This window comes from Mycetomoellerius zeteki, unplaced genomic scaffold (genome assembly GCF_001594055.1).
Source record: "Mycetomoellerius zeteki isolate Tzet28-1 unplaced genomic scaffold, Tzet1.0 scaffold62, whole genome shotgun sequence".
Taxonomy (NCBI): domain Eukaryota; kingdom Metazoa; phylum Arthropoda; class Insecta; order Hymenoptera; family Formicidae; genus Mycetomoellerius; species Mycetomoellerius zeteki.
Window position 1 is genome coordinate 3,838,424 of NW_017257632.1, and position 27,557 is coordinate 3,865,980.

At 33.8% G+C, this 27,557-nt stretch overlaps 2 protein-coding genes across 5 annotated transcripts; both read left to right on the forward strand.

The window, feature by feature from the left end:
• The first annotated feature begins 509 nt into the window (after positions 1 to 509).
• LOC108728460 (uncharacterized) lies at positions 510 to 11,835 on the forward strand. Its single transcript, XM_018457016.1, is given in 16 exon segments — positions 510 to 653; positions 917 to 1,036; positions 1,155 to 1,272; positions 2,088 to 2,376; positions 2,545 to 2,697; positions 2,807 to 2,897; positions 3,580 to 3,716; positions 4,458 to 4,630; positions 5,332 to 5,531; positions 5,795 to 5,914; positions 6,033 to 6,150; positions 7,208 to 7,469; positions 7,639 to 7,791; positions 8,056 to 8,193; positions 11,569 to 11,723; positions 11,801 to 11,835. Coding segments are annotated over 16 exon segments (2,406 nt in total).
• Positions 11,836 to 15,725: 3,890 nt separating this feature from the next.
• Positions 15,726 to 19,058, forward strand: LOC108728472 (golgin subfamily A member 7). 4 transcript variants are annotated; one of them, XM_018457029.1, is made up of 5 exons: positions 15,726 to 15,936; positions 16,049 to 16,180; positions 16,565 to 16,624; positions 16,805 to 16,969; positions 17,080 to 19,058. In XM_018457029.1, the coding sequence occupies exons 1-5, from the start codon at positions 15,928 to 15,930 to the stop codon at positions 17,368 to 17,370; spliced, it is 657 nt and encodes a 218-aa protein (XP_018312531.1). In that variant the 5' UTR covers positions 15,726 to 15,927; the 3' UTR covers positions 17,371 to 19,058. The 4 variants fall into 4 exon arrangements, with proteins under 4 accessions (XP_018312531.1, XP_018312532.1, XP_018312533.1 ...); XM_018457030.1 differs by lacking the exon at positions 16,565 to 16,624; XM_018457031.1 differs by lacking the exon at positions 16,049 to 16,180.
• The last annotated feature ends 8,499 nt before the right edge of the window (positions 19,059 to 27,557 follow it).

A 27,557-nucleotide genomic window follows, 5' to 3' on the forward strand; every position in this document is an offset into this window, starting at 1 on the left:
CTTTGGATGATTACATATAATTTCGGATTTACTCGATATTGCTTCATTTCTATTTAGTATTTTCAAAGAAACTCGCTTGTATTCGAAAGTATTTAAAATCGACTAAAAAAAATATTCTAGAAAAGAATTTTTATTACAGCTAGAAAACAAGAAAGCACCTTGCGTTTACTTCGCTATTATTGTCACCCTCAATCATCTCGTTTCAATATGCGCTACACTATAATTTACCCATACTGTACTTATGTTACTATATAATACTAGATGTACAAATATAATACTAGATGTTCAACAGAAAAAACTTTTGAAGATGATCAAAGTGATGGTTTAGTACCGCTACATAGACACATATTGATCATTGGGGAAGAGAGAGATAATTACTGACAATTACTGACATCGCACGACATAGTGTTTCTTGTCTGCAATTTGTATGTTCAAATATGTATCTGTGATCAGTCGACAATACGCTTTGTAACATTACACCTTTGTATATCGGAGAGCAAGTATTAGTGATGCTAGCGAATTTTCTGCGAGAGTACAACATAAATCGAGTATTTTTATCGATCTCAGGTCTCTGGCTGTTTCAAAGTAAGAATGTAAGAAATTCATTACGGACTGTCTGCTTGCTAATGGAAATAAGTTACTATCCGTTTGAGGTAATGTATGTCGGTCGATATACATATAATTGATTTGATAATGTTTTAACACATCCTACTGACATTCATAACGATCCGTCTATCAAAATATTATTATCATTGTAAAGCAGATCTGTATAATAATATTATTGCACAAATCTTAGCAGCATAATGTATATAATTAAAAATTAACAGTTAACTAAATAAGTAAAACGATTTTATACGATTGATCTTACAACTACACACTTGTAATACATTTACGAATCATAATTCAACATATGCAGATACTACTGCTGTATGATCATTGGAATGATCCACAAATGGTTTTCGATGCCTGTTATCAACTTATTTTCACGACTGCTTTTATCGCAAGGGCATTGCATAATATTTGGAATCAGGACAGAGTAAACTCACAGATTTTTTATCGTATTGTCATTACTTCTTTTCGTTATTCTTATGTTAAGAAAATTATTTTACATATAATATGTTTGTAAAAATCATGTCCATATTTATAATAAACAGTTGCAACAGTTATGTATAGCCATTGATAAACACTGGGACATATTTACAAGTGATGTGGAAGTTCGAATCATGAAAGATTACGCTATGCTGTCACGAAGGTTCACAATAGTTTTCTCGAGTAAGTACGTTATGTAGAATAACTATGTCATATAAACAAAATAAAATAACTAAAATTTTTATGATCTAAAATAAATTGAGACTATAAGTATAGACATGACATTTGCTACGTTATAAAGTTAAGTTATGAAAAAAATAACGTTAAATATAACATTTTTGTTATATAATAACGGATTTTTTGGTAAATATACCGAATAAGGAACCCCCTCCTATGATCTTCACATATGTTGTCAAGGTCATGACCCTGAGTAACTTCCAATAGGTTTTAGCCGTCGCTCGTCTTTCATTAAAAAGTTATTAACAAAAGAAGTTTGAAACATGATGTCTTTTTTCTACCATATAACACAAAGATTTTTATTCTCATCCCACTTTCCTTCTGTTTGGGGTTGCACGACTTCCACGCGAGCAATTCCCATCCCATCTCCCCCCCTCTGCTTGAGAGCGTACGACTTCCAGGCGAAAAAATTTGTATGGTTTTCGCTTCGCGTAGAAATCGTGCGCCCCTAAGCAGTGGGGGAGGTGGGATGGGAGTAGCTTCGCATGGAAAGTTGTAAAATATATTTTAAAGTAGAAAATTTCTATTTTATATAGTAGAAAAGAGACATTTTCAAACTTCTTTTGTTAATAATTTTTTAATGAAGGACGAGCGATTGCTAAAACCTGATGGAGATTATTTAGGATCATGACCTTGACAATATATATCAAGGTCAAGATCATAGGAGGGGGGGTCCCCTATTTGATACAATTATCAATTTTTTTAAGAAAAATAATGATGTTGCTCTAAAATACTTCAAATTGATACTATTGTGAACAAAGAAACATTATTCTTTCGAAATGTTGCAGTGCTATTGTTTTTCATAGTGTTAATATTTATGACAATACCATTAATACCAGTATTGTTAGACACAGTGCTACCTCTTAATGAATCACGTCCGCGAGTCTTTGCGATCGAAGTCGAATTCAGAGTGAATAAAGATGATTACTTTTTACTAATATTTTGTTACACTACCATTGTAGTTCTAATAGGTGTGAACATTTTGATTGGTGTTGATTCAATGCACATCACGTGCACCGCTCATGCATGTAGTTTATTTGCCGCTGTCAGGTAGATCAATTAAATATGGTAAATAGTATTGTTTTAAGTATTTTATAACCTTAGTATACATTTTGTATACATATTCTATTCATATATTGTATGACGTATGTGTTTCATTTTTCGTACACACATTATACATATATTTTATTTAACTTTTGCAAGATATCATTTTTACAGTAAACAAATTGAGAATATAATTTCCAAAGCCTATAATAACAATAAGATTAACAAATGTGGATATCGTGCGAATATGGAGCTTAATCCATTTAATGAGGAAATAATATACCGGGAATATATAATATGTTTAAAGAAACATCAGTTTGCTTTAGAGTAAGCAAGTTTTATACTACATCTTGTTTTTCTATGAATAAAATGTTTCCTCCTTTCTCCCTCCCCTTAACTTCAATGGATTAACGTAACCTGTAAATTTTTAATCTAGATTCGTTAATATATTGGAATCATCATTTCAAGGACTTTCATTACTTTTATTACTATTACTTCTCGGAAATATAAGTCTAATCGGAGTTCGAGTAAGTATTATAGAAATTATTTCTATAAAATATCCCGAAGAAATATTTTAGAGGAGTTGCGGAATTACAAAAAGAGAGATTTATCGATTAATGGATTACAAATACGCAATCATACAAAACAATCAAACTCATAATTGTTGTGATACGCGTTTAACCGCATCTCGCATTGATCGATTAAGCGCGTTTGTTTGTCGCTCTTTGGGCAAATGTATTTTGTTTGAAGAACTGAATTGTTCCGAATCTATGGAAATTTCTTGTATTAAACCAAATAAACTTTTGTTTCATTTAATATTGAGTCGAGCGAGTTTCTCAAACCTTCTACTCAAGAATTCAATGAAGGAGCTTAACAATAATGTAGTCGGATTTTTCCTTCTTTATTTATTGCGGCCGAGTTAGTATTTACTATTCTTGCATATAATTCCTTATATTCATATCCTAACATTTATGTGAAACTGATTCATAATAGATAAAAAACATAAAATCTCTCTCGAGTTTATATAAAAGAAATAATTTTGAATTTAAAAAATATAAATTCTTCAGTACTGGTTAAGGCGTTTTATACAATTATAATTTACATCAATATTAAACCTTACTGATACATATCGCAAAATTAAAAAAATGTTTCTAAATAGAAATATAATTATTACTCGGACAATTATGTAATAATTCTAATTTGTTACAGATTTTTTATATGTTAAATCAAACGCCGCAACTGATAAAATTCATATTTTTATTTATCGCATTGTTAACTGACTTGATGATCATATGTTACTCTGGTGAAAAATTAATGGATGAAAGTCAGGATATATTTTATCGAGCGTAATATTTATTTTATATTATACTATAACACATATACTTTAGTGATTGTAACAATAAATTTTGAATAAATATAATAATATAGTGCTACAAGCACTTTTTCGAAAGATCTATTAAATGTAAAGTTTGTTCAATTTTAAAATACTTTAAATAAAACATAATTGAAAAAATATATAAATAAGTAAAGAGAACTATATTTAGTGAAAGCCGATCTTGGTTTAATAAATTTTTATGAATTTTTATTACTTCAATTCAAGTAAATTGCGCGTCGATTTGCCGTTTTTAAAACAATCTACAATGGAAGTCATAGCGGTCTTAAGGTCTTAAGTTATCGAAAATTAACCAATCACAAATCATAGCGGTCTTAAGGTCTTAAGTAATCGAAAATTAACCAATCACAGTCAAATATGAGAAGAACTATGATTGGTCATCTTCTGCGACTTAAGATTCTACGACCACTACGACTTCTATTATAGATACTTCTATTATATTAGAGACTGAACCTAATGGATACTTCTATTATATTAGAGACTGAACCTTTTTTGGATTAATTTTCGGTTATCATTGTAAAAATATAATTAAAATACAAGGAACATTTTTTGGATTAATTTTCGCTTATCATTGTAAAAATATAATTAAAATACAAAGTATTATGTAAGTTAATTATTTTAACTTTTGCAAAATACATTAAAAAAATTTTTTTTCGAAAATTTAGTTAAAGGCGATTATTATTAATGCTTACAGATATGCTGTAGAATGGTACAAATTTTCGCCTCGATTAAAATCTTTACTAATGATGACTCTTTACAGAAGTAATATTCCATGTGGATTAAAGGCAGGTAGTGTGATTCCGTTATCCATCGCGACCTATGCTGCGGTAAGTAAAATGCACAAAGATATATGAGGCCGCCTTTTTATGACACATATATATATATATATAAAGCAATTCATGTCTATTTTTATATTCGATTTAAGGTGGTACGAATTGCCATGTCTTACTTTGCAGCGTTTAGGTCATTCAGTGAATAATGTTACTCAATTTTCAACTAACTATTCACCATTTCTGTATGTTTTGATATGTTCTAATTAATGTCAATAAATTGTATTTCAATGATACATTTAATTTAAAAAATTTTAAATTTAATCTCACCTCCTCTTTTCATATTTTTATAATTTTTTTAGCTGTTTCTTTGGATGATTACATATAACTTCGGATTTACTCGATATCGCTTATTTCTATTTTGTATTTTCAAAGAAACTCGCTATTCGAAAGTATTTAAAATCGACTAAGAAATATTCTAGAAAAGAAGAATTTTCACTACGGCTACAAAACAAGAAAGCACCTTGCGTTTACTTCGCTATTTTTGTCACCCTCAATCATCTCGTTACAATATGTGCTACACTATAATTTACCTATACTATACTTATGTTACTATATAATACTAGATGTTCAACAGAAAAAACTTTTGAAGATGATCAAAGTAATGGTTTAGTACCGCTACATAGACACATATTGATCATTGGGGAAGAGAGAGATAATTACTGACAATTACTGACATCGCACGACATAGTGTTTCTTGTCTGCAATTTGTATGTTCAAATATGTATCTGTGATCAGTCGACAATACGCTTTGTAACATTACACCTTTGTATATCGGAGAGCAAGTATTAGTGATGCTAGCGAATTTTCTGCGAGAGTACAACATAAATCGAGTATTTTTATCGATCTCAGGTCTCTGGCTGTTTCAAAGTAAGAATGTAAGAAATTCATTACGGACTGTCTGCTTGCTAATGGAAATAAGTTACTATCCGTTTGAGGTAATGTATGTCGGTCGATATACATATAATTGATTTGATAATGTTTTAACACATCCTACTGACATTCATAACGATCCGTCTATCAAAATATTATTATCATTGTAAAGCAGATCTGTATAATAATATTATTGCACAAATCTTAGCAGCATAATGTATATAATTAAAAATTAACAGTTAACTAAATAAGTAAAACGATTTTATACGATTGATCTTACAACTACACACTTGTAATACATTTACGAATCATAATTCAACATATGCAGATACTACTGCTGTATGATCATTGGAATGATCCACAAATGGTTTTCGATGCCTGTTATCAACTTATTTTCACGACTGCTTTTATCGCAAGGGCATTGCATAATATTTGGAATCAGGACAGAGTAAACTCACAGATTTTTTATCGTATTGTCATTACTTCTTTTCGTTATTCTTATGTTAAGAAAATTATTTTACATATAATATGTTTGTAAAAATCATGTCCATATTTATAATAAACAGTTGCAACAGTTATGTATAGCCATTGATAAACACTGGGACATATTTACAAGTGATGTGGAAGTTCGAATCATGAAAGATTACGCTATGCTGTCACGAAGGTTCACAATAGTTTTCTCGAGTAAGTACGTTATGTAGAATAACTATGTCATATAAACAAAATAAAATAACTAAAATTTTTATGATCTAAAATAAATTGAGACTATAAGTATAGACATGACATTTGCTACGTTATAAAGTTAAGTTATGAAAAAAATAACGTTAAATATAACATTTTTGTTATATAATAACGGATTTTTTGGTAAATATACCGAATAAGGAACCCCCTCCTATGATCTTCACATATGTTGTCAAGGTCATGACCCTGAGTAACCTCCAATAGGTTTTAGCCGTCGCTCGTCCTTCATTAAAAAGTTATTAACAAAAGAAGTTTGAAACATGATGTCTCTTTTCTACCATATAAAACAAAGATTTTTATTTTCATCCCACCTCTCTTGTGTTTGGGGTTGCACGACTTCCACGCGAGCAACTCCCATTCCATCTCCCCCCTCTGCTGAGAGCGTACGACTTCCATGCGAAAAAATTTGTATGGTTTTCGTTTCGCGTAGAAGTCGTGCGCCCCTAAGCAGCGGGGGAGGTGGGGTGGGAGTCGTTTGGCGTAGAAGTCGTGCGTCCCCAAGCAGGGGCGGAGGTACGGTTGGAATAGCTTCGCGTGGAAGTTGTGCGCTCCTAAGCAGGTGAGGACGTGGGGTGGGAGTCGCCTTGCGTGGCAGTTGTGTGCCCCTAAGTCGAGGGAGAAATGGAGTGGGAGTTGTTTCGCGTGGAAGTCATGCGCTCTTAAGCAAGGGAGAGGTGAGGTGGGAGTAGCTTTGCGTGGAAAGTTGTAAAATCTATTTCATAGTAGAAAATTTCTGTTTTATATAGTAGAAAAGAAACATCATTTTTCAAACTTCTTTTGTTAATAACTTTTTAATGAAGGATGAGTGATGGCTAAAACTTGTTGGAGGTTATTCAGAATCATGACCTTGACAATATATGTCAAGGTCAAGGTCATAGGAGGAGGGTCCCCTATTTGGTATAATTACCGATTTTTTAAGAAAAATAACGATGTTGCTCTAAAATACTTCAGATTGATATTATTGTGAACAAAGACACATTATTCTTTCAAATTGTTGCAGTGTTATTGTTTTTTATACTGTCATTATTTGTGACAATACCATTAATACCAGTATTGTTAGACACAGTGCTACCTCTTAATGAATCACGTCCGCGAGTCTTTGCGATCGAAGTCGAATTCAGAGTGAATAAAGATGATTACTTTTTAATAATGTTTTGTTACACTACCATTGTAGTTCTAATAGGTGTGAACATTGCAATTGGTGTTGATACAATGCATATGGCCTGCACCGCTCATGCATGCAGTTTATTTGCCGCTGTCAGGTAGATCAATTAAATATAAATAAATAGTATTGTTTTAAGTATTTTATAACCTTAGTATACATTTTGTATACATACTCTATTCATATATTGTATAACGTATGTGTTTCATTTTTCATATACACATTATACATATATTTTATTTAACTTTTACAAGATATCATTTTTACAGTAAACAAATTGAGAATATAATTTCCAAAGTTCATAATAACAATAAGATTAACAAATGTGGATATCGTGTAAATATGGAACTTAATCCATTTAATGAGGAAATAATATACCGGGAATATATAATATGTTTAAAGAAACATCAGTTTGCTTTAGAGTAAGCAAGTTTTATACTATATCTTAATTGTTTTTCTATAAATAAAATGTTTTCTTATTTCCGCCTCCCCTGAGCCTCAACCCAAGTAGAACACAGAAGACAGAAGTCATGAGGACATCATCATGACCTCATTCGTCACTTATAAGTCAATTTTTTAATATCAAATGACATCATGATGACGTCCTGTGATACCATTATGATTTAATTATGATTCCGTGTTCTACCTGAGAATGGATTAACGTAACTTGTAAATTTTTAATCTAGATTTGTTAATATATTGGAATCATCATTTCAAGGACTTTCATTACTTTTATTACTATTAATTCTTGGAAATATAAGTCTAATCGGACTCCGTGTAAGTATTATAGAAATTATTTCTCTAAAATATCCCGAAGATATATTTTAGAGGAGTTGCGGAATTACAAAAAGAGATTTACTAATAATGGATTACAAAGACGCAATCATATAAAACGATCGAACTCATGATTGTTGTGATACGCGCTTAACCGCATCTTTATTAATCGATTAAGGAGATTCGCCTATTACTTTAGTTTAGAGTAAAAAATGCAACTGAAATAAATTGACATTACAGCGATTCTGTATATGCAATATTGATATAATGAAATGTGGATACTATTTAAGTGCTATGTTCTTAGTAAATTATTAGTGTATAGAATATTAACAAATATACGCGCGAGATTGTCAACTATTCGGGAGGCCGAATGTATATTTGGCAACGATGCACTTCGTATGATAGGCGGCCAAGCTGCATTGTTAAGGTCGCAGCACAGACTTTTGCATAACGCATAACGCATAGTGCATAAGTGAATCTAATAATTAGAATCTTTCCTTTTCTTCCATTCCATAGAAAAGAAGATTTTCAATTGGTTGATTCCCTTATACACTATACATTATGCATTATGCAACAGTCTGTGCTGCGACCATTATATCTGAAGCCATGAAGCCGACATTAGTTGTCTCCTCCTTGGTAGATGGCGCTATGAAATACTGTGCACTAGATATCCTCAAGAGATGCGTGAACTTCGAGCATTTGCAAGAACGTAGCGACCTCCACACACACATGATACATAGGCTACGTTTATACCGTGCGCTTAGTCCGCGACCTACGATAGGTGTCTTTGTTTAACCTACAAGATAAACAAGGACATCTATTGTATAGGCTGCGGCCTAAATGCACGGTGTAAACGTAGCCATAATGGAGGTTGCCATGTTCTTGCAAATGCTCGAAGTTCGCGCATCTCTTACTTGAGGATCTCTACTGCGCACTAGAGACCCTTTAATCAGAGACTGGCCATAAGGATTTCGTCAAATTCCACCAATAGCGGTGTGCATGATGTATACACACCGCTATTGGTGGAAGAGTGAGATAGCCTATACTCCTTTCTCGCTTGGAGACTGTGGCAGCTCCTCGTAAAGGATCTCTTCATCCTTAGTCAAATTCTAATAAATCCTGAGCGCGAATTCATATTGATTTTGCTGGATCATTTCAAAAACAATGGAAAATTTTAATAATTATAGTCGACAGTTTGTTAAAGTTTGTTGATGCAAGCTGCCGTTATTTTAGAAGATTTTTCAGTCGTTATGGGCTACTAGAAGTTTCGAATAATGGAATTCAATTTACTTCGTAAGATTTTGCGCAATTATGCTCCGAGTTCATATTTTGTATCTGAGGAGCTCGACCGGGCATCCATAATCAAATAGTCAAGCGGAAAGGATGGTTGGCACCATTAAGCGTTCAATTGATTTGAATTCTTCATTTTTGGAAGACGAAATGAATCGTTTCCTTTATTCGTATAATTACACATCTTGTGATGCAGCTCCAGAACAGAAATCTGCAGAAATCTTTTTCGCGAACGCAAGTTCAGAACTCCGTTCGATCTTTTACTTCCGTGATCTTTTTCTCAGCAGGTAGTTCCTCTTACTCGACAACAGGAGGAAATGAAGCAGTAATGTGATTTTCACCACAGCGTTAGGCCACATTTTTTTGCTCCAGGGCAACCCGTTATTATTAAATTATTTAATGAGAAACATATTCCAGGAACAATTGACAAGTTAATTGGCTCCACCATAGCTCGAGTCAGTTTCGAAGGAGAGTACTTCATCCGACACTTCATTCTTTCAAATTTGGAATTGGACGCCTTCTCCACTAGAAAACCGCATGGATCTAGGTCTAACGTAGACCTAGACCTCAAAGATTGTTCTTCTACGTTGGACCACCCTTCCTCGAAGCAATCCGAGGATTCCGAGAATCTTGCTAGTGCATATTCTGCCAGTGTGTTCTCTTCTTCAGGCGAGACTGCAAATTTATCTCCTACTTCGAGTGAAACTACAACTATGATTAGCGACTTGACTAATCCCAAGCTTCCATACTTCGAGAGTGATGTCTGACCTTCCGAACGTCTCTTAAGGCAACCTCGTCTGAGTTATAAAGAGAGTTTCTATCGTTCCAGAAGATTTCAACCTAATTAGGAGAGGAATGTAGCGATACGCGTTTAACCGCATCTCGCATTGATCGATTAAGTGCGTTCGTTTGTCGCTCTTTGGGCGATTGTATTTTGTTTGAAGAACTGAATTGTTTCGAATCTATGGAAATTTCTTATATTATTAAACCAAATAAACTTTTGTTTCATTTAATATTGAGTCGAGCGAGTTTCTCAAACCTTCTACTCAAGAATTCAACGAAGGAGCTTAACAATAATGTAATCGGATTTTTCCTTCTTTATTTATTGAGGCCGAGTTAGTATTTACTATTCTTGCATATAATTCCTTATATTCATATCCTAACATTTATGTGAAACTGATTCATAATAGATAAAAAACATAAAATCGAGTTTATATAAAAGAAATAATTTTGAATTTAAAAAATATAAATTCTTCAGTACTGGTTAAGGCGTACAATTATAATTTACATCAATATTAAACCTTACCGATACATATGGCAAAATTAAAAAAATGTTTCTAAATTGAAATATAATTATTACTCAGACCATTATGTAATAATTCTAATTTGTTACAGATTTTTTATGTGTTAAATCAAATGCCGCAACTGGTAAAATTAATAAAATTCACATTTATGTTTACCGCAATGTTAATTGACTTGATGATCATATGTTACTCTGGTCAAAGATTAATGGATGAAAGTCAGAATATATTTTATCGAGCGTAATATTTATTTTATACTTTAACACATATTCTTTAGTGATTGTAAGAATAAATTTTAAACAAAAATAATAATATAGTGCTACAAGCACATTCGAAAGATCTATTAAATGTAAAGTTTGTTCAATTTTAATTTAAAATACTTTAAATAGAATATAATTCAAAAAATATATTAATAAATAAGGAGAACTATATTTAGTGAAGGCCGATCTTGGTTTAATAAATTTTTATGAATTTTTATTATTTCAATTCAAATAAATTGCACGTCGAGTTGCCGTTTTTAAAACAGTCTACAATAGAAGTCATAGCGATCTTAAGATCTTAAGTTATCGAAAATTAACCAATCACAGTCAAATATGAGAAGAATCAACTATGATTGGTCATCTTCTACGACTTAAGACCCTACGACTTCTATTATAGACTTTGTATTAGAGACTGAAGCTGGAACATTTTTTTGGTTAATTTTCGCTTATCATTGTAAAAATATAATTAAAATACAAAGTATTATATAAGTTAATTATTTTAACTTTTGCAAAGTACATTAAAAAAATTTTTTTCGAAAATTTAGTTAAATACGATTATTATTAATGGTTACAGATATGCTGCTGAATGGTATAAATTTTCACCTCGATTAAAATATTTGCTGATGATGACTCTTTACAGAAGTAATATTCCATGTGGATTGAAGGCAGGTAATATGATTCCGTTATCCATCGCGACCTATGCTGCGGTAAGTAAAATGCACAAAGATATATGAGGCCGCCTTTTTATGACATATATATATATATATAAAGCAATTCATGTCTATTTTTATATTCGATTTAAGGTGGTACGAATTGCCATGTCTTACTTTGCAGCGTTTAGGTCATTCAGTGAATAATGTTACTCAATTTTCAACTAACTATTCACCATTTCTGTATGTTTTGATATGTTCTAATTAATGTCAATAAATTGTATTTCAATGATACATTTAATTTAAAAAATTTTTAATTTAATCTTACCTCCTCTTTTCATATTTTTATAATTTTTTTAGCTGTTTCTTTGGATGATTACATATAACTTCGGATTTACTCCATATCGCTTCATTTCTATTTAGTATTTTCAAAGAAACTCGCTTGTATTTGAAAGTATTTAAAATCGACTAAAAAAAATATTCTAGAAAAGAATTTTCATTACAGCTAGAAAACAAGAAAGCACCTTGCATTTACTTCGCTATTATTGTCACCCTCAATCATCTCGTTACAATATGTGCTACACTATAATTTATCCATACTATACTTATGTTACTATATAATAGATGTATAAATATAATACTAGATGTTCAACAGAAAAAACTTTTGAAGATGATCAAAGTGATGGTTTAGTATCGCTACATAGACACATTATATCAATCATTGGGGAAGAGAGAGATAACCACTGACAATTACTGACAATTACTGACATCGCACGACATAGTGTTTTTTGTCTGCAATTTGTATATTCAAATATGTATCTGTGATCAGTCGACAATACGCTTTGTATCATTACACCTTTGTATATCGCAGAGCAAATATTAGTGATGTTAACGAATTTTCTGCAAGAGTACAACATAAATCGAGTATTTTTATCGATCCCAGGATCTCTGGCCGTTCCAAAGTAAGCATGTGAGAAATTTATTATGGACTATCTGCTTGCTAATGGAAATAAGTTACTATCCGTTTGAGGTAATGCGTATCGATCGACATATAATGTTTTGGTCTGATAAAATGTATCTATTGGTATTCACATAATGAACCGTCTCACAAAATATTATAATATCATTATTGTGAAATAAATAAATAAAAATATATTGTTGCGCATCATGAAGTATTTATATAATCTATCAATATATTATACGTACTTAGTAATTAATGGCGTAGTAATTAATCAAATCTGTTAACATTGTAACTGCCGCGGAATTCGATACCCTCCTAGAACCACCAATCCCACCTGGTGCTAGAATTTGTTCTAAGCATTTTAATGAAAATTCATTTGATTTTTTATCTGGTACGAAGAGACTAAAACTAAATGCACTACCGTATATAGGTATGAAATAGTATTATTATCAGAATTGAAAAATAACACGTTACTTTTATTTCGGTAACATATTGGTAATAGCGTTATGTACAATCCTGGTTTATAGTATTAGGTGTTGAACTTAATTCCTGCCGTATTTTCGTCTCCAAAATTGATTTGTTTCGAAGAGAAGATGAATGAATATCTTAATAAAAGTAATTTCCTCCATTTTCTACTATTTTTTTCCATCTCTCTGGCAACAGGGCAATCCCACGACGGTAGAACGCGGTATCTTTCGAGGCGATCCATTCATCCACTCATTTTTGGACTTCGTTGTAACTGGAGAAGTGTGTGTCCGTAAGTGCGTGTTGCATCGATCGAAAGAGATGGTAATCTGACGGTGCCAAGTCTGGAGAGTACGGTGGATGCGGGAGAACTTCCCATTCAAGCTCTAGAAGTGTCTGCTTCACGCTTTTCGCGACATGCGATCGAGCGTTATGCAACAAAATGACTTTGCGTCGATTGTTGGCTACGGATGATCATTTTCAATCGATTGGAAAATCTCTTTGGCGTCGAGAAATCTAATCTGTAAGGATTGAATCACTTTCAGCGATGTCTAAACTACAAAAGACATATGACTTCATCGTCGAAACTCGCCAGCGTTGGAGCCAGCACTCTCTAATAGCGAGCGGCAGGAATTAAGTTCAATACCTAATATATTGTATATAATTTACAACATTATGCAGTTTATTACAACCTTACACGTTTCTTTATACATAATTCTTCTGTCTACTTATGTGCTTGAATAGAATAATGTTTCATTTATATTTATACATCTCATTTAGTAAGATTGAAAATATATTAAATTTATTACACAATTAAAAAGTTAAATAAATACAAATAAAAACATTAGAGATATTTATATTTATAGATTCTAACTTCTAACTATTTAGTACTTTTTAACCTTGATTGAGGTATATATTTATATAAGACATTAATGCTTCAATATCGATATATGATGGTTTATAAATAAAACATTCTCTCTCTCTTTCTCTTTCTCTCTGTTTATTTTCAAAATATCTTATCACAACATTTATAATTGCAAATGAACTAGAAACAAAAGTTTGCAATTTCGCGCGTTTATGCTAGAACCAATCACTAATGCGGCACCAAATGTACCACGTGACTACAGTCCTTCCCCCGTGAAGCGGCTTCACTCCCCTCGCCTAAGTACAGGTTTATACTCCGTCCCGTTATTCCTATGGCTACGTTTACACCGTGCATTTAGGCCGCGGCCTATACAATAGATGTCCTTGTTTATCCTGTAGGTTAAACAAAGACACCTATCGTATAGGTCGCGGACTAAGCGCACGGTGTAAACGTAGCCTATGTCCATGATCTAAACACAATGGGTGCGTTCAGCAGAACGTTTGTTTTGCAACTGTTGGAAGTTTCCTTCGCGCTAATTGGATCATACTTTTAGATCTAAAAGAATGGTCCTATCTCAGCAGACAATCATAAAACGGTGGCAAAACTGTTGAGTCTGCTGAACGCAGCCATTGGTTTATACGTTTAGATCTGTAAGGAACCAAAAGCAAGAACCAATCGTATTGAAGAATTTTACAACAGTTGCAAAGCTGCTTTCTCTGCTGAACGCAGCCATCGTCGCCGGGTGACGCGCCACTAAACGCTGCGCGAATGCACATGTGTATATACATGTATAATATATGTTTCGTTGTGTTGTTTGAAGCCGTATCAACTGATATTGTTAATTAGTGAGATGATAAAAAAGACATGAGACTCATGTCTTTTTTATTTAACAGTAAAAAAAAAGGATTAAGAAGAAGTTAATAAAAAGTTTCGTTGACATTTTTTGGTTATGTTTCCAAAGTAATATTCGAGGTGTCTGACAATTGTTAAACAAAAAAGTTAAAAAATTTTTTTCTTCACACATTGAAGTACTCTTGAAACCGTACAACTTTTGTTTAAAAAATTGTTTTCCATCTTTTATACTTCCGACGTATTCGACTCGAAATAGAAATACCGTTTTTTTTTTTCCAAAGGGATGTTTCACTCCTTAAACACGAGTTAGCGCACGTATAAAAAAATACGTGTCTCTTAGATTTAGTGTTTAAGGGCCATTGTTACCAAGCTCAGTTAACTTAACTGGGCCAATTAATCGGAATTCATCAATCTGTCAATTCTTCAAACAAAATGACAAATGCGATTGGTCAATTCTGATGGACTAACTGGCCTAGTTATCATCAACTGAGCTTGGTGACAGTGGCCCTAACAACATATTTCATGGAGAATCAAATCGGTTCCGGACAGTTGTGAAACTTCCCTTGTCAGAATCATGACCTTGACAACATATGCCAAAGTCAAGATCATCGGCGCAGTATCACTTAACATAGACAATGTAAATAATTTTGTGTCTGTGAGGACTTATAATCACAGACACAATATTTTTATTAATAACTCGCTTCGCGTGGAAAGTCATTTTTAAAGCAAATAATTTATTTTCAAGCTGAAAATTTTGATTCTATATACAAAGTGGCCCACGTAAAATGTAAAAAATCTTAATAAGAATCACTTGATCCCTTCAGTGGTCTAAAAAAAAAGTTTAAATTTGTCGGACAGTGAAATGGTATGAAATGTTTGATGAAGAGCGGGGCGGGAGAAAAGCGAATATCGCATTTCGCATGCGCGCGCATCGTTCATGGCGGTCGCGAGTTGCGGAGTCGTGGAGTCTGTTCGTGTGCGTGCAGACGACAGCGGTCCCTCGGCCGATTTTTCGAGTCCGAGTCCTCGTCGCGTCGATTCGCATCGAAGAAATCACGGCAAACGCGAGCGCGACGGCAACGGTCGAGCTCGGCTTTCGTCGGGAGCGTACGGCAACCAACCGGCAAGACGAAGCTCAAAATGCCACTGGTGAGTCCATCCTCCATGCGTTCTCTTTCTCTCTTTTTTTTCTTTGCATCTCTCTCGCTCACAAGCGCCTCTTTCTGGCTCATCTTGCTGTCATCCCTTCGGTCGTGAAAAGTGTTTCGCTTGGTCGTCCGTCTTGCGATCTTCTCTCGAAAATCAGTTCCCTGCGTCACGATTCTTGATCGAAGAGCGATTGTGGCTACGAAACGGAACGAGGATGCGACTGCCCGTCCTCACGATTTCCGAGGTAGGAGCTGGGTGCGGTTTTTGTGGTTAACTCCAGGCTCAAAGAGTGATGCGAGGATAAAAGGGAGTTTTCGAGAGACAAAGCGAGTTGAAACATCAGCGTTAAGCTTCATTTTATGCACAGAGTTTAGAGAATTTGTCTGGAATGTAATCTAAAAGGATTAGTAATGATAGAAAAGTATGTCCATATAAGTACTACAAGTTAACGCTAATGTCAAATACAATTGCTATTTCTAATATCAGAATGATATGCAATGCTTATTTATGTTAAGAGCATGAGAATGTATTAAGTATATGTTCTAATATTTGTAAAAAGAAGCAGATGAAAATAGCAGAGTCTAAGAAATTCAAAGATAGTTATGCGACATTACATTTTATTTTATAGAGTCAGAGCTCGAAGAAAACATTATGTGTACTACCTGAAGAGATTATTTACGAGAGAAAAGTACGTTATTGTACAAGAATCTGATATTAATATCTATAATAAATATTCGCTCTTTATTAACATGTATGAAAATTTATTATATTGTCATATTTGGGAGATAAGGTTATAGTCTGTACATTGGTATTACAAAAAATAGACTTAATAATCTGTAATAAATATGGCAATGTTGTATCTTTTTAGGGTAATCATGCTGCCCTCACACCGCTGGAAGACATGTCCGCGGGACGAGGGCAGGCAGGTGGAGGGCCTCCTCAGAACTGTGAGAAAGTTTTTATACAGCGCGATTACAGTGAAGGTACTATGGTCAAGTTCCAAACACGGTTTCCTACAGAATTGGAAAGTAGAGTAAGTATCGCAGTCAATTTCTAATCTATGTATATCGCAAAGCTAATATATTTTCTGAAAATCAAAAGAAACGATCGAAAAATATTTATTAGAAAATATTTCTTCTTTAGTTGGACAGACAATTGTTCGAGTACACGATCAATCAGTTGAACAACTACTTTGCCGAGGCAGAGCGTGCCAGTTGTTCTACATACTGCGAGAGCTGCCTATACTGTCTCACAGGTTATCTGATAAGCATATGTACCGAAACGCACTATGAAAAGTGTCTACGCAAGGTTGCCAAGTTCATCAGCGAGCAAAACGATCGAGTGTACAAGCCACGCGGCCTCCTGCTGACAGATCCAACAACGCGCGGGCTCAGGCTAATAGAGATCTCGGTACTGGATAGACCTGCGTCGTGACTGCATATTAGCCGATCCAGGGAGTTCTTCATGTGACCCCCCGTGCAGTACTCTAGACATTATGTCGCCAGAATCACGGACATGCACGCGCTCGTGAGTGCCTGTCGGCACAATTATGGGGCATACCGGTTAGTTTGAGTCATTTTCACAAGGTGCCGAAATTCTGCAAGGCTTGAAAAAAGAAATTTTCCGTCAACGATATCTTGTAGGCCGCAATTTGCTCAGGTGCATCTTGCACGATTAATCTTGCCGAACACACGTGTAATGAGTCAAAACTCTCTTGTCGTTGGGCCGTACCTCGTACTTAATTCTGAAAGACAAATGTAGATTGATCTGCTGTGATCAGATCTGTAATACATGTATAAAAACCTGCGGGAAACAGGGATACATGCGGAAATGTACGCGATGGATTTGTAGAAATTTCGCACTGTCAGATCTATCTATCAATGTAATTGTAACAATGCAAGGTTATACAAGGTCAGTCTAATTGTGGCAAGAGAGTCTCGTATTCATTCGCATTCGTGATGTCTCGATCCTAAGTGGCAGCTGCTGCGTTCTTGAGGGAAAGCATGTATCCAAGCGCGTGAATGGGTAACAAAGCCGTGGCACTTCTATAGGTTCAATTTTCTATGTGCGTACACAGAACATATAACATACGAAAGTATATGAGGTATATATGGCGAATCAGGGTACGGTAGGAAAATGAAACTTTGTCTTCGTAAATGTTACTGAACGACGCGAGTTAACTTACCATGAACCACTACTTTGATTTGTCATATATATATACAACGGGGTCTACATATTTTTTTACTGTTCATTTATGACTTTATCGTATCACCTGCATTTAATTAATAAGACGTGAATGAGATGCGTGTCAGCGTAAATTACTTAGCAAAGAGATGGCATTCGATGTTAGCGTTTGTAGCACGTGTTTCGTTCAAATTCCGCCGAACTGAGAACCTCAATTACAGGCGAGTCTCGACGAATGCTGACGAACGAATCTCCGAGTTCTTCTCATCTTCCGCGATGTATCTTCCATTGCGTTTGTGTATCCACGCACGTTTGTGTATAAAGCATAAAGCTTTTTCACATACGTATGTACATTGAATGGGATGTTCAGTTCGTCGCGCGTGTGGATGCCTCTCGACAACAAAGATGGTAGATTTAATTGGAATTACTAGCACAAACATTTGCCGCGCCGTAAAGAAACCCGAGGATTGGCTAAAAAAAAAAGAAAAAAAATTGTGTAAAAAGCAGTGATCTATAAAAAAAATAAGTTACATTACAAATTGATTAGCATTGTGATCAAGGCGAAAATCGTTTGCGATGTAATGCGAAAAACTTTGTACATTTTAGTCCGTTCTCTTAGTCGAAACTGGTCACCCATCGCGACGCTAGACGCTTTTCATATTCCGTTCCCGCTAATTAGTTGTAAATACTAATGATCTCAAACGATACAACGATGCAACACCATGTTTACCTTTACTTTTTCTTACGCGCTTTGGGAGCCTAAAATAGCACGCGAGACGCAACGCCAGGAAGTCTTTTTTTGGCATAATAACTTCGATTCCAACGTAACGTGAGTCTCATGTAGAGAACGGTACGATGTACATATTCACACAGCACATTTTATCTGACGGATGTTCTGAGAACATCCTTAGAATGTACCTTTATAGAAATCTAATACTGGCCAATACTGAAAGATAACAATTAATTACTTATTTTAAGTATTAAAAGCACTGTTGCTCCTTACTTTTAATACTCAAAATAAGTAATTAATTACTCTCTTTCGGTAATAAATTGGCCAGATTTCTGTAAAAATAGGAACGTCTAAACATTTTTAAGATATTCTTCGGAGATCTTTGCTGTATGAATAAATACGCGTAAAAATCTCACGTGTCCACAATATCGAAAATTTGGATCGAGGTTCTTCATCGACTGAAAGCCTCGATTTACGCGCACTTGCCGCAGACACAACGGCGAACGATCTCTTGTTCTTGATCACAATGCCCGCGGAGTCTGCCCGACGTTGTAATGCGATGTTGGTGTTTGCTGAAAGGATCTTGCCAAATAAGCGTGTCACTGCCTCGGCATACGATTTCCTAGCGCGTATGAGCGCTTGGAGAAGACGTACGGAGATTGTCCAAGAAAGATCTCCGAGATCGAGCGAGAGAAAGATGATATCGAAAAAAAGGAAAGGAGAAAACAAACGAGAAGCCACAAGAAGGAGGTCTCCCGAGAAGTTTCCCGCCAACCAATTCTTTGGGACGTCGCAATATCACGTGCATAGGGCTCTGACTGCATGTACGTGCTCGCGTATGCGCATGTTTACATATAATGTATATAATAGCGGATTATTTGTCGACACGAAATATAAGGAGACGGAAGGAAGCAAAAAGAAAAAGGGGGAACCGTTTGTTATACTTAATTTAATGTAGTAGGACCAATATTGGATTGATGATCCGTAACTATAAAGGACACCATCGTACGAGTGTAATTTCTAAATGTTTTATTAATAAAAACGGCGTAAATATATGGCCTGTGTTAGATAATCCGCTCTCGATTCCCGTCGAGATAACGTTTCCGGCCTCTTTCTCCATTCCTCGTTTCATTCAAGTGTCCTGATTTTTTTAAACACTGCAGTGGAAGGACAAAATGTCGATAATAATATTTAATTTTTTATAAGTTATGTAATATATGTATATATATAATACATAATTAAAATAATAATAAACAAGGTAAATATTACAGATTAAATCAACTTTTTACTACGAGAGATAAATTATCGACTGCAATTGGAAAAAGCATAAGAATCCAGGCAACAAAGTCCAAAATCAAGACATGAGACGTTCTTAAGTTTGGATCTGCAATAGATGTCTTAAGCCTTAAGCCGTAAGAAATTGACCAATTACAGTCGAATGCGAGGAGAATAATTGATTTTGATTCGTCCATTTCTTATGACTTAAAGCTTAAAATCTATTATAGATCCGGGCTAAGACATCTTATGTCCCAATTTTTGACTTTGTGTTTGGGTTCTTGTACTCTTTTCAATTGCAGTCGATAATTTTAGTTTACAAAAAATTGTTTAAAATTATTTTGAACTAGATAAGATGTTTTTTATAAATTTTTGGATGCTGAAAACGATGCCGCAAATTAAATTTCACTAGCACGTTAGGTTTCCGAATTATTGAAGTTTAATGTACAAAAAATGAATTTTTTACGTTATTTTTTATATTTTTTGTAACATAAAGTAAGTGGAAAATTTGTTATCTTAGAAAAACCCTGTATTTGAATTCTTTACAACCTAACTAAAAAATAAGATATCAAAATTTAAAAAATATATATTTTACAGGGAATGAACAATACACTTTTAATTTCAAGGTAATATTAATCTTTAAAAAAAATGTCGAATATTGTTTAAAAAAGCTATTTTTTGGACATCAAACCTCAATTATCTTGAAAACCTGACATACTAGAATATTTTAGCTTGCGGCATCGTTTTCAGCATTCAAAAATCTATAAGAAACATCTAGTCCAGTTTGAAGTTTGAAATAATTTTTTACTGTAAACTAGTGTAATTTATCTCCCATGATAAAAAGCTGGTTCAACTGTTAATATTCATCCTGTGCTGAGTCCTGATTCCCATCCGAGTGTCACCCAAGTATTACTCCATTCTTGTTCTTTACCGAACGTTAGACAAGGATGACATGACATTCGGGGAGCACCCAGGTGGTAATCCGAACCGAAGACGAAGACTTCCTCATGGAGGGTATGGAGTTTTCCCAGAGTTCCTATGGATGGGATGGTTGAATTCTACATCCAGAATTTCCGAGGTATTTAACAAAAAATATGTGTTTATTTTTGATAAATTAAAAAAATTTTGAGTGATTTGACAAAAAACAGTATTTGAGTAGGGTGTGTATGTAAAAATGTATTTCGTACATACAACAAAAGATAAAATCTCTAGGGTAATTAAGTCTCTCTTTTTTTTTAATATTGAAATTATCATAATCACTCAACACGAGGGGGTAATCACTTAATGTAATTGTGGGACAGAGTCTCCGAAATCATTATAAAATTTATATGAAATTCCTATGTTTAATGCGATAATTACATGTGCAATCACGAGAAATCATTGTGTAATATTATATAAAATCGTTTATGTTATCAAATAACTTCATATGTAGTGAAAACAATTATTTGTAATGAGATGAAATTGTATGAAATCAATTGAAATCATGTAATCTGTAGGATAATATTTCAGCTAGTGGTTACCCCCTCGACTCAACACATGTGTCAGCAGACAATTGACACTTCAATTCTGGCAACTTGTGAGTGACTTATCCTTGATGAACTGACATAATCGACATCAATTTATTTATCCTTCGCTGATGATGATTCAAAAAGAGTCGAAACGTCCGAAATAAATTGTCATTTATGTAATCGTTTTAATGAATAAATTGTAAAAAGTCATTAATTTACGCATTGTAAACCGCACTGTATTCATTAGCCCGTTTCTTTGTTATAAAATATTTGTGTTGTTTTGAAATTACCTCCCCCTCCCTCGTTTGGATGACTCCATACCCAGAAAAGCCAAAAGAGTCTCCATCCCCGATCCGACACGCCTCTATATATTATATAGGTATAGGTCCGTATTCAGAACGAGCTTACAACGACGTTAGTGAGTTAATATACTTTAGGTCACGAATATTATAGAATTTCAGAGATAAAATTGCGCTTTTATCGATAAAAGCGCGTTCTGAATACGGGCCATAGTATTTAAGTTATTATATATTTATAAAATATTATAATCTCTAAACTATAAGACTCTTAATTATTGACGTTTAATCAATCAAAACGTATTTAGCAATTCGTTCTCTTATTTAAACAATAAATAAATAAGGAAGCATTTAATTGAAATAATGTTGATTTACATGGAAATTCAACGCAGAACTGGCACTGTGCACTGGCGCCCTCTCAGCGATAGACGGCTGAGGCAAGAAGCAGTAAGCCATATCGAGAAGAAACCAGAAAAAACTCGCAATATCATATTTCGATAGAATTCGAATCAGTTACGAAATCGAATATTATTTCTGCATTGAATGTATAAGTTCGTTTCAATTGTGTGTACGTTATAAATATATAGAAAATGTAAATGATGTAGAGAACGAATCTGAAAACATTTTATAGAGAACAGATCTGATTATTGTGAAGTTAACCAAAGTTAATCGCTTCGATGTGATATTTCGAGAATCGTAACGTCTCACGAACAAGTACAGATGCATATTCTATATAATTAGTTATTGATTCCATATATAATATAATTAGTTAATTATTGTCGCGATAATTCGTTATTCAAACAATGATGTATAATTTTACATCATAATTCAGTAGCTCTTATATTTGTTACATATTGGTTTAAAACAGAGTTGTCCAAGGTCGGTGTTTTTTGGCTTGAAATCGAAATGTATTGGTATTCATACCAATACATTCATATTACCGTTCCTACTCCTTCATTGCTGTTTTGTTCGGTCTCACTAATTTGAAATCGTTAAAAGTTTTTGACCTATGCCTTTCACTGAGTTTAAAAGTATTCTGTTATTCATATTTTTATAGTTAAATATATTATGAATAATAGTATCTTATAATATTATAGTAACAGAATACTTTTAAACATAGCAAAAGGCACAGGTCAAAAACTTTTAACGATTTCAGACTAATGTCGTCCATGAGACCGAGAATCGCGCGCTACGACAAAACAGCAATGAAGAAAAGAGTAGGAACGGTAATAGGTGCAAATACCGACACATTTCAATTTCAAGCCAAAAAACATCGACCTTGGACAGCTCTGGTTTAAAGATTGATCTCGAGCGCGAAAAATCTGACTCAAACATTTTTCATGACGCGTTAGCGTCGCATACAATCGCTATTTCTTATTGTCAATATTGTAATTTCAGCATCGTGACCTGCTTCCGTACTCCCGAAGAGTCAGGGTTCGGAGTTTCAACTTCAACTTACTTTCTCATCGAGGCGGAGGGTGTAATGGCTGCGCGATCATCACGGTTTTAAAATCATGACATGCATGCACAGGTATGCATGTCATGATTTTAAAACCAAACAAAAAAGATCTTTATATGCCTATTAAAAAATATATATAGAATCGGGTATTATGAGCACCTTAAGGAAATATTTTGATATAATATCTAGCATACTGAAGAATAAAAAAATCTTATGCATATCGTTTGATAGATTTGTTGATGTTTTATGTATCTTAGTATTGAAATTGATTATTTTAATGCAAATGTTGAAATGGTAGCGGGTGCTCATTACCCTCTGGGTAATATGAGCATCCTTAGGGGTAATATGAGCACAGGAAATTTTTTGTAAGAAATTATGCAGAAATAAAAGATTTAAATATATGTATATTATATATATGAAACATTTTATTAGAACAAATGCCAATCAAATGTTTGGTTAATATAACAAAAAGTAATGTTACATTTACAGATATTTAGTAAGTATTACCAAATGATAACAGTTTGGTAATACTTATTAAATATTTGTAAAAGTAACATTGTTTTTGGTTATATTAACCAAACATTTGATTGGCATTATTTCAGTATACATTTATATTAATAACTATTACCAAACTCTAAGGGGGTCAACCACTGCTTAAAAAAATGTACACTAATGTACAGTGGTTGATAATTATGGCAATACAACACACTTTATTGCTAGCATTGCTATTGTATTGTTAATATTGTTATCCTATATTGCCACCTATTGCGCGCAATATTACCAAGTATTGTTAATGTATTGCTATGTACAGCCGGCATTAGCATTACGCAAGTTGTCGGACCGATGGCTAAAACCTCTTGAATGTTGTTCAAGATCATGTCCTGGATAACATTTATCAAGATCAAGGCCATTGGTGATTGTACTTCTTATTTTCATTTTTACGTAAAAATGAATTTTTAATGCAAAAATGAAAATAAGAGGTACAGCCTGCAATGGCCTTGATCTTGACAAATGTTATCCAGGACATGATCCTGAACAACATTCAAGAGATTTTAGCCGTCGGTTGGACAACTTGCGTAATGCTAATGCCGGCTGTACTGTAACTTTCGAGCCTTATAACTCGAAAAATACTTAATGAAAAAATATTTTATTATAGTGTTTCGAAAAGCTCTCGAGGTAAGCTACAAGAAAATATAATTAAAAATAGGGGTTCCATTTAAAAAAATCGATGTGACCTTGATTTGACCTTGGCGATGCCACTCAAGGTCAAATTCATAGCGCCAGTAAATAGGTCTTTAGAAACCCTACAACTTTTATTTGAACACTTTTTCGATTGGACCTTATCCTGCGAAGATAAAAGGGTAGGAAGGGTGGTCTGAAACCCCGTATATTTAATATATATTCATTATTTATATATTTTCTGATTTATATTAATTAGATTAAATTGAAACGTTTTATTTTCGCTCATTTATGAGAATAATTTGAAAGGATTTAGATAGGATGATGTATCCTGACCGCAAAACCTGCGAAGGCAGATTTGGAGTAGAATCTGCTACCAATTTGCGCGCAAATTGCTAATATTTTGTTATCAGGATAATGATTTTTGAATAATGCTTCGGATAATTGTAAGATAAGACATCCAAATAAAACAATCGGTTACATTTTTAAGGTATTTCAAATAATTCGACACATCCGCGCAACTGTTTGAGCACATCCAGATTTTATTTAACCATGTGCAACAATTTCTGGTAGGCATATTGATTCGCAGCTATATCAAAAGACTAGAAACCAGTCTCACTCTCGTGTTGCTCAACTTTCAGACTCACACTCAGAAAACATAACACGTTTGGGGAATTTTATGAAAACTAATGAGGGCACTCTGATTTAACTGAGTTCCACAGTGTCCGACCGCAATTCGACTGACGTCAATCAAACGTGAAAAAAAGAGAAGTGTTAAATTACAGACTTTGATTGCTCAGAGACTGAAATCGCTCGATCCGGATACGTACATAATGATGGAACTTATATGGAAATGTAAACGAATTTTGCAGCGAGTAACGTAATTTATGTACTTGCCAAAGGGGGTCAATAGTTTGACAAAATTCAAACTGCGAAAATAATCGGTGAACTCACGATCATGCTTGCGTCACAGATTACGTATGTTGCATGCATGATTTAATCCTATCATTGTCTCCGTTTATGAGACATTGATGTAACATCAAAGTATCACCGCTCGCTATGTGCCCACGATCTTTACGTACACATAAAGATCTTACATACATATGTAATGAGATTGAAGAATAAATATTTCCGGACTTACGCGACTCCCCAAGTCAGCCTCAAATTCCTTAAAAGAAAAATCTTGTAATACATAATTTTTATTTATTCACGTATGAAATTGGAAATGCGTCCTGTTTAAAAATTTTTTACTTATAAAATTTAAACTCGTTGAAATTCTTTATTTACACAATTTGAAACTCATTAAATTTACTTGCTTATGAAATTCTTTTGTCTCATGAAATTCAAAATTTTTAATTTGTTACATGATTTAAATTATTTTTCAAATACATCTACTTAAATATCCTTTTTATTCATAAAATCTATGAAATATTTTAAACTTATTTATTTATTTGATTAAAAAAACTTTAAGGATTTAATTAAAATGAATAATTCGATTTTAAAGCAATTTTTTTTAATCATGTCAGTTGAGCATCTCTCTCTTTTTCTTTGTTATCGCGGAGATCGCTCTGAAGACGGGTCTAAGATGATAAGACAATTACTTAAACTGCGCTTGTTTCTGACTTAAACTGCCATATCGTGAAGCAGCGTGTCCGCGAGTTCGATTCGCACATTTTCAATTCGTAAGCGTCATCATCACCGATCCCTTCGTACGCCGAACTGTATAGCCTAGAATATCGTCAAGATGTGATACAAAAAGATTGTCAAAATTGAATTCATCATCATCATCATCATCATCATCATCATCATTATCATCATCATTATCATCATCATCATCATCATCATCATCATCATCATCATCATCATCATCATCATCATCATCATCATCATCATCGTCATCATCATCATCGTCATCATCATCATCGTCATCATCATCATCGTCATCATCATCATCGTCATCATCATCATCGTCATCATCATCATCGTCATCATCATCATCGTCATCATCATCATCGTCATCATCATCATCATCATCATGATCATCATCATCATCATCATTATCATTCTCATCATCATCATCATCAATCATCATCATCATCATCATCATCATCATCATCCTCATCATCCTCATCATCATCCTCATCATCATTATAATCATCATCATCATCATCATCATCATTATTATCATCATCATCATCATTATCATCATAATCATCATTCGACGACGCCGACACATTCACACATACAACACGCTTCCTCGTGTTCTACGGGATTACGATTATGAGCAATGTCGTTGTGAGGTGCAACGACCGACCGTCAAGTTCACTAGCTACCTAGCCATCGACTAAGCATACGTGTTTTACGTAATACCGTTGTCTACGTATTATCGCCTTAAAATCTACGGGCAACAGTCTTCTCGGAATCTGACGTGTGATGTATGCGAGATCACCTCGGATATTTCCCTTTGATTCTTTCTAAACTTTTCTTCTTCCTTTTCTTGGGCTATGTAGTTCATCGTCTTTGTCCTACGAAGATTCGCCATTTTGTTAATTATTTCGATATTTTGATTCGTCGTTTTCTACTCTGGCAATGGAGATAGTGGAAAATACTCGAAATTAATAGAGTATCCTCTTTGAGCGTATTTTCCTTTACAAGAATGTTTTCCGGAAATTATGTAAATATGCATTTATTTGGTTCTATAATTTTCATACTAATTGTAAGTTTTACATGTCTGACGTTGAACTTTGAATACATTAATTCGAATTTGTGCCTAATTCGGTTAAATAATATTGAAATTTTTATTTTCCTTTATTTTATTTAAATTATAAAATGAATGATGACAGAGTATCATCATAATGAATATCATACTTTATCTTTAGCATAATTTCTCGATTAAAAAAAATTAAACCAGTTTTTTGTTGAAACGTGATCAATTATCACATTTCGATCTATTTTACTTTTGGTTGAAAATTATTCTTTGACTTGAATAT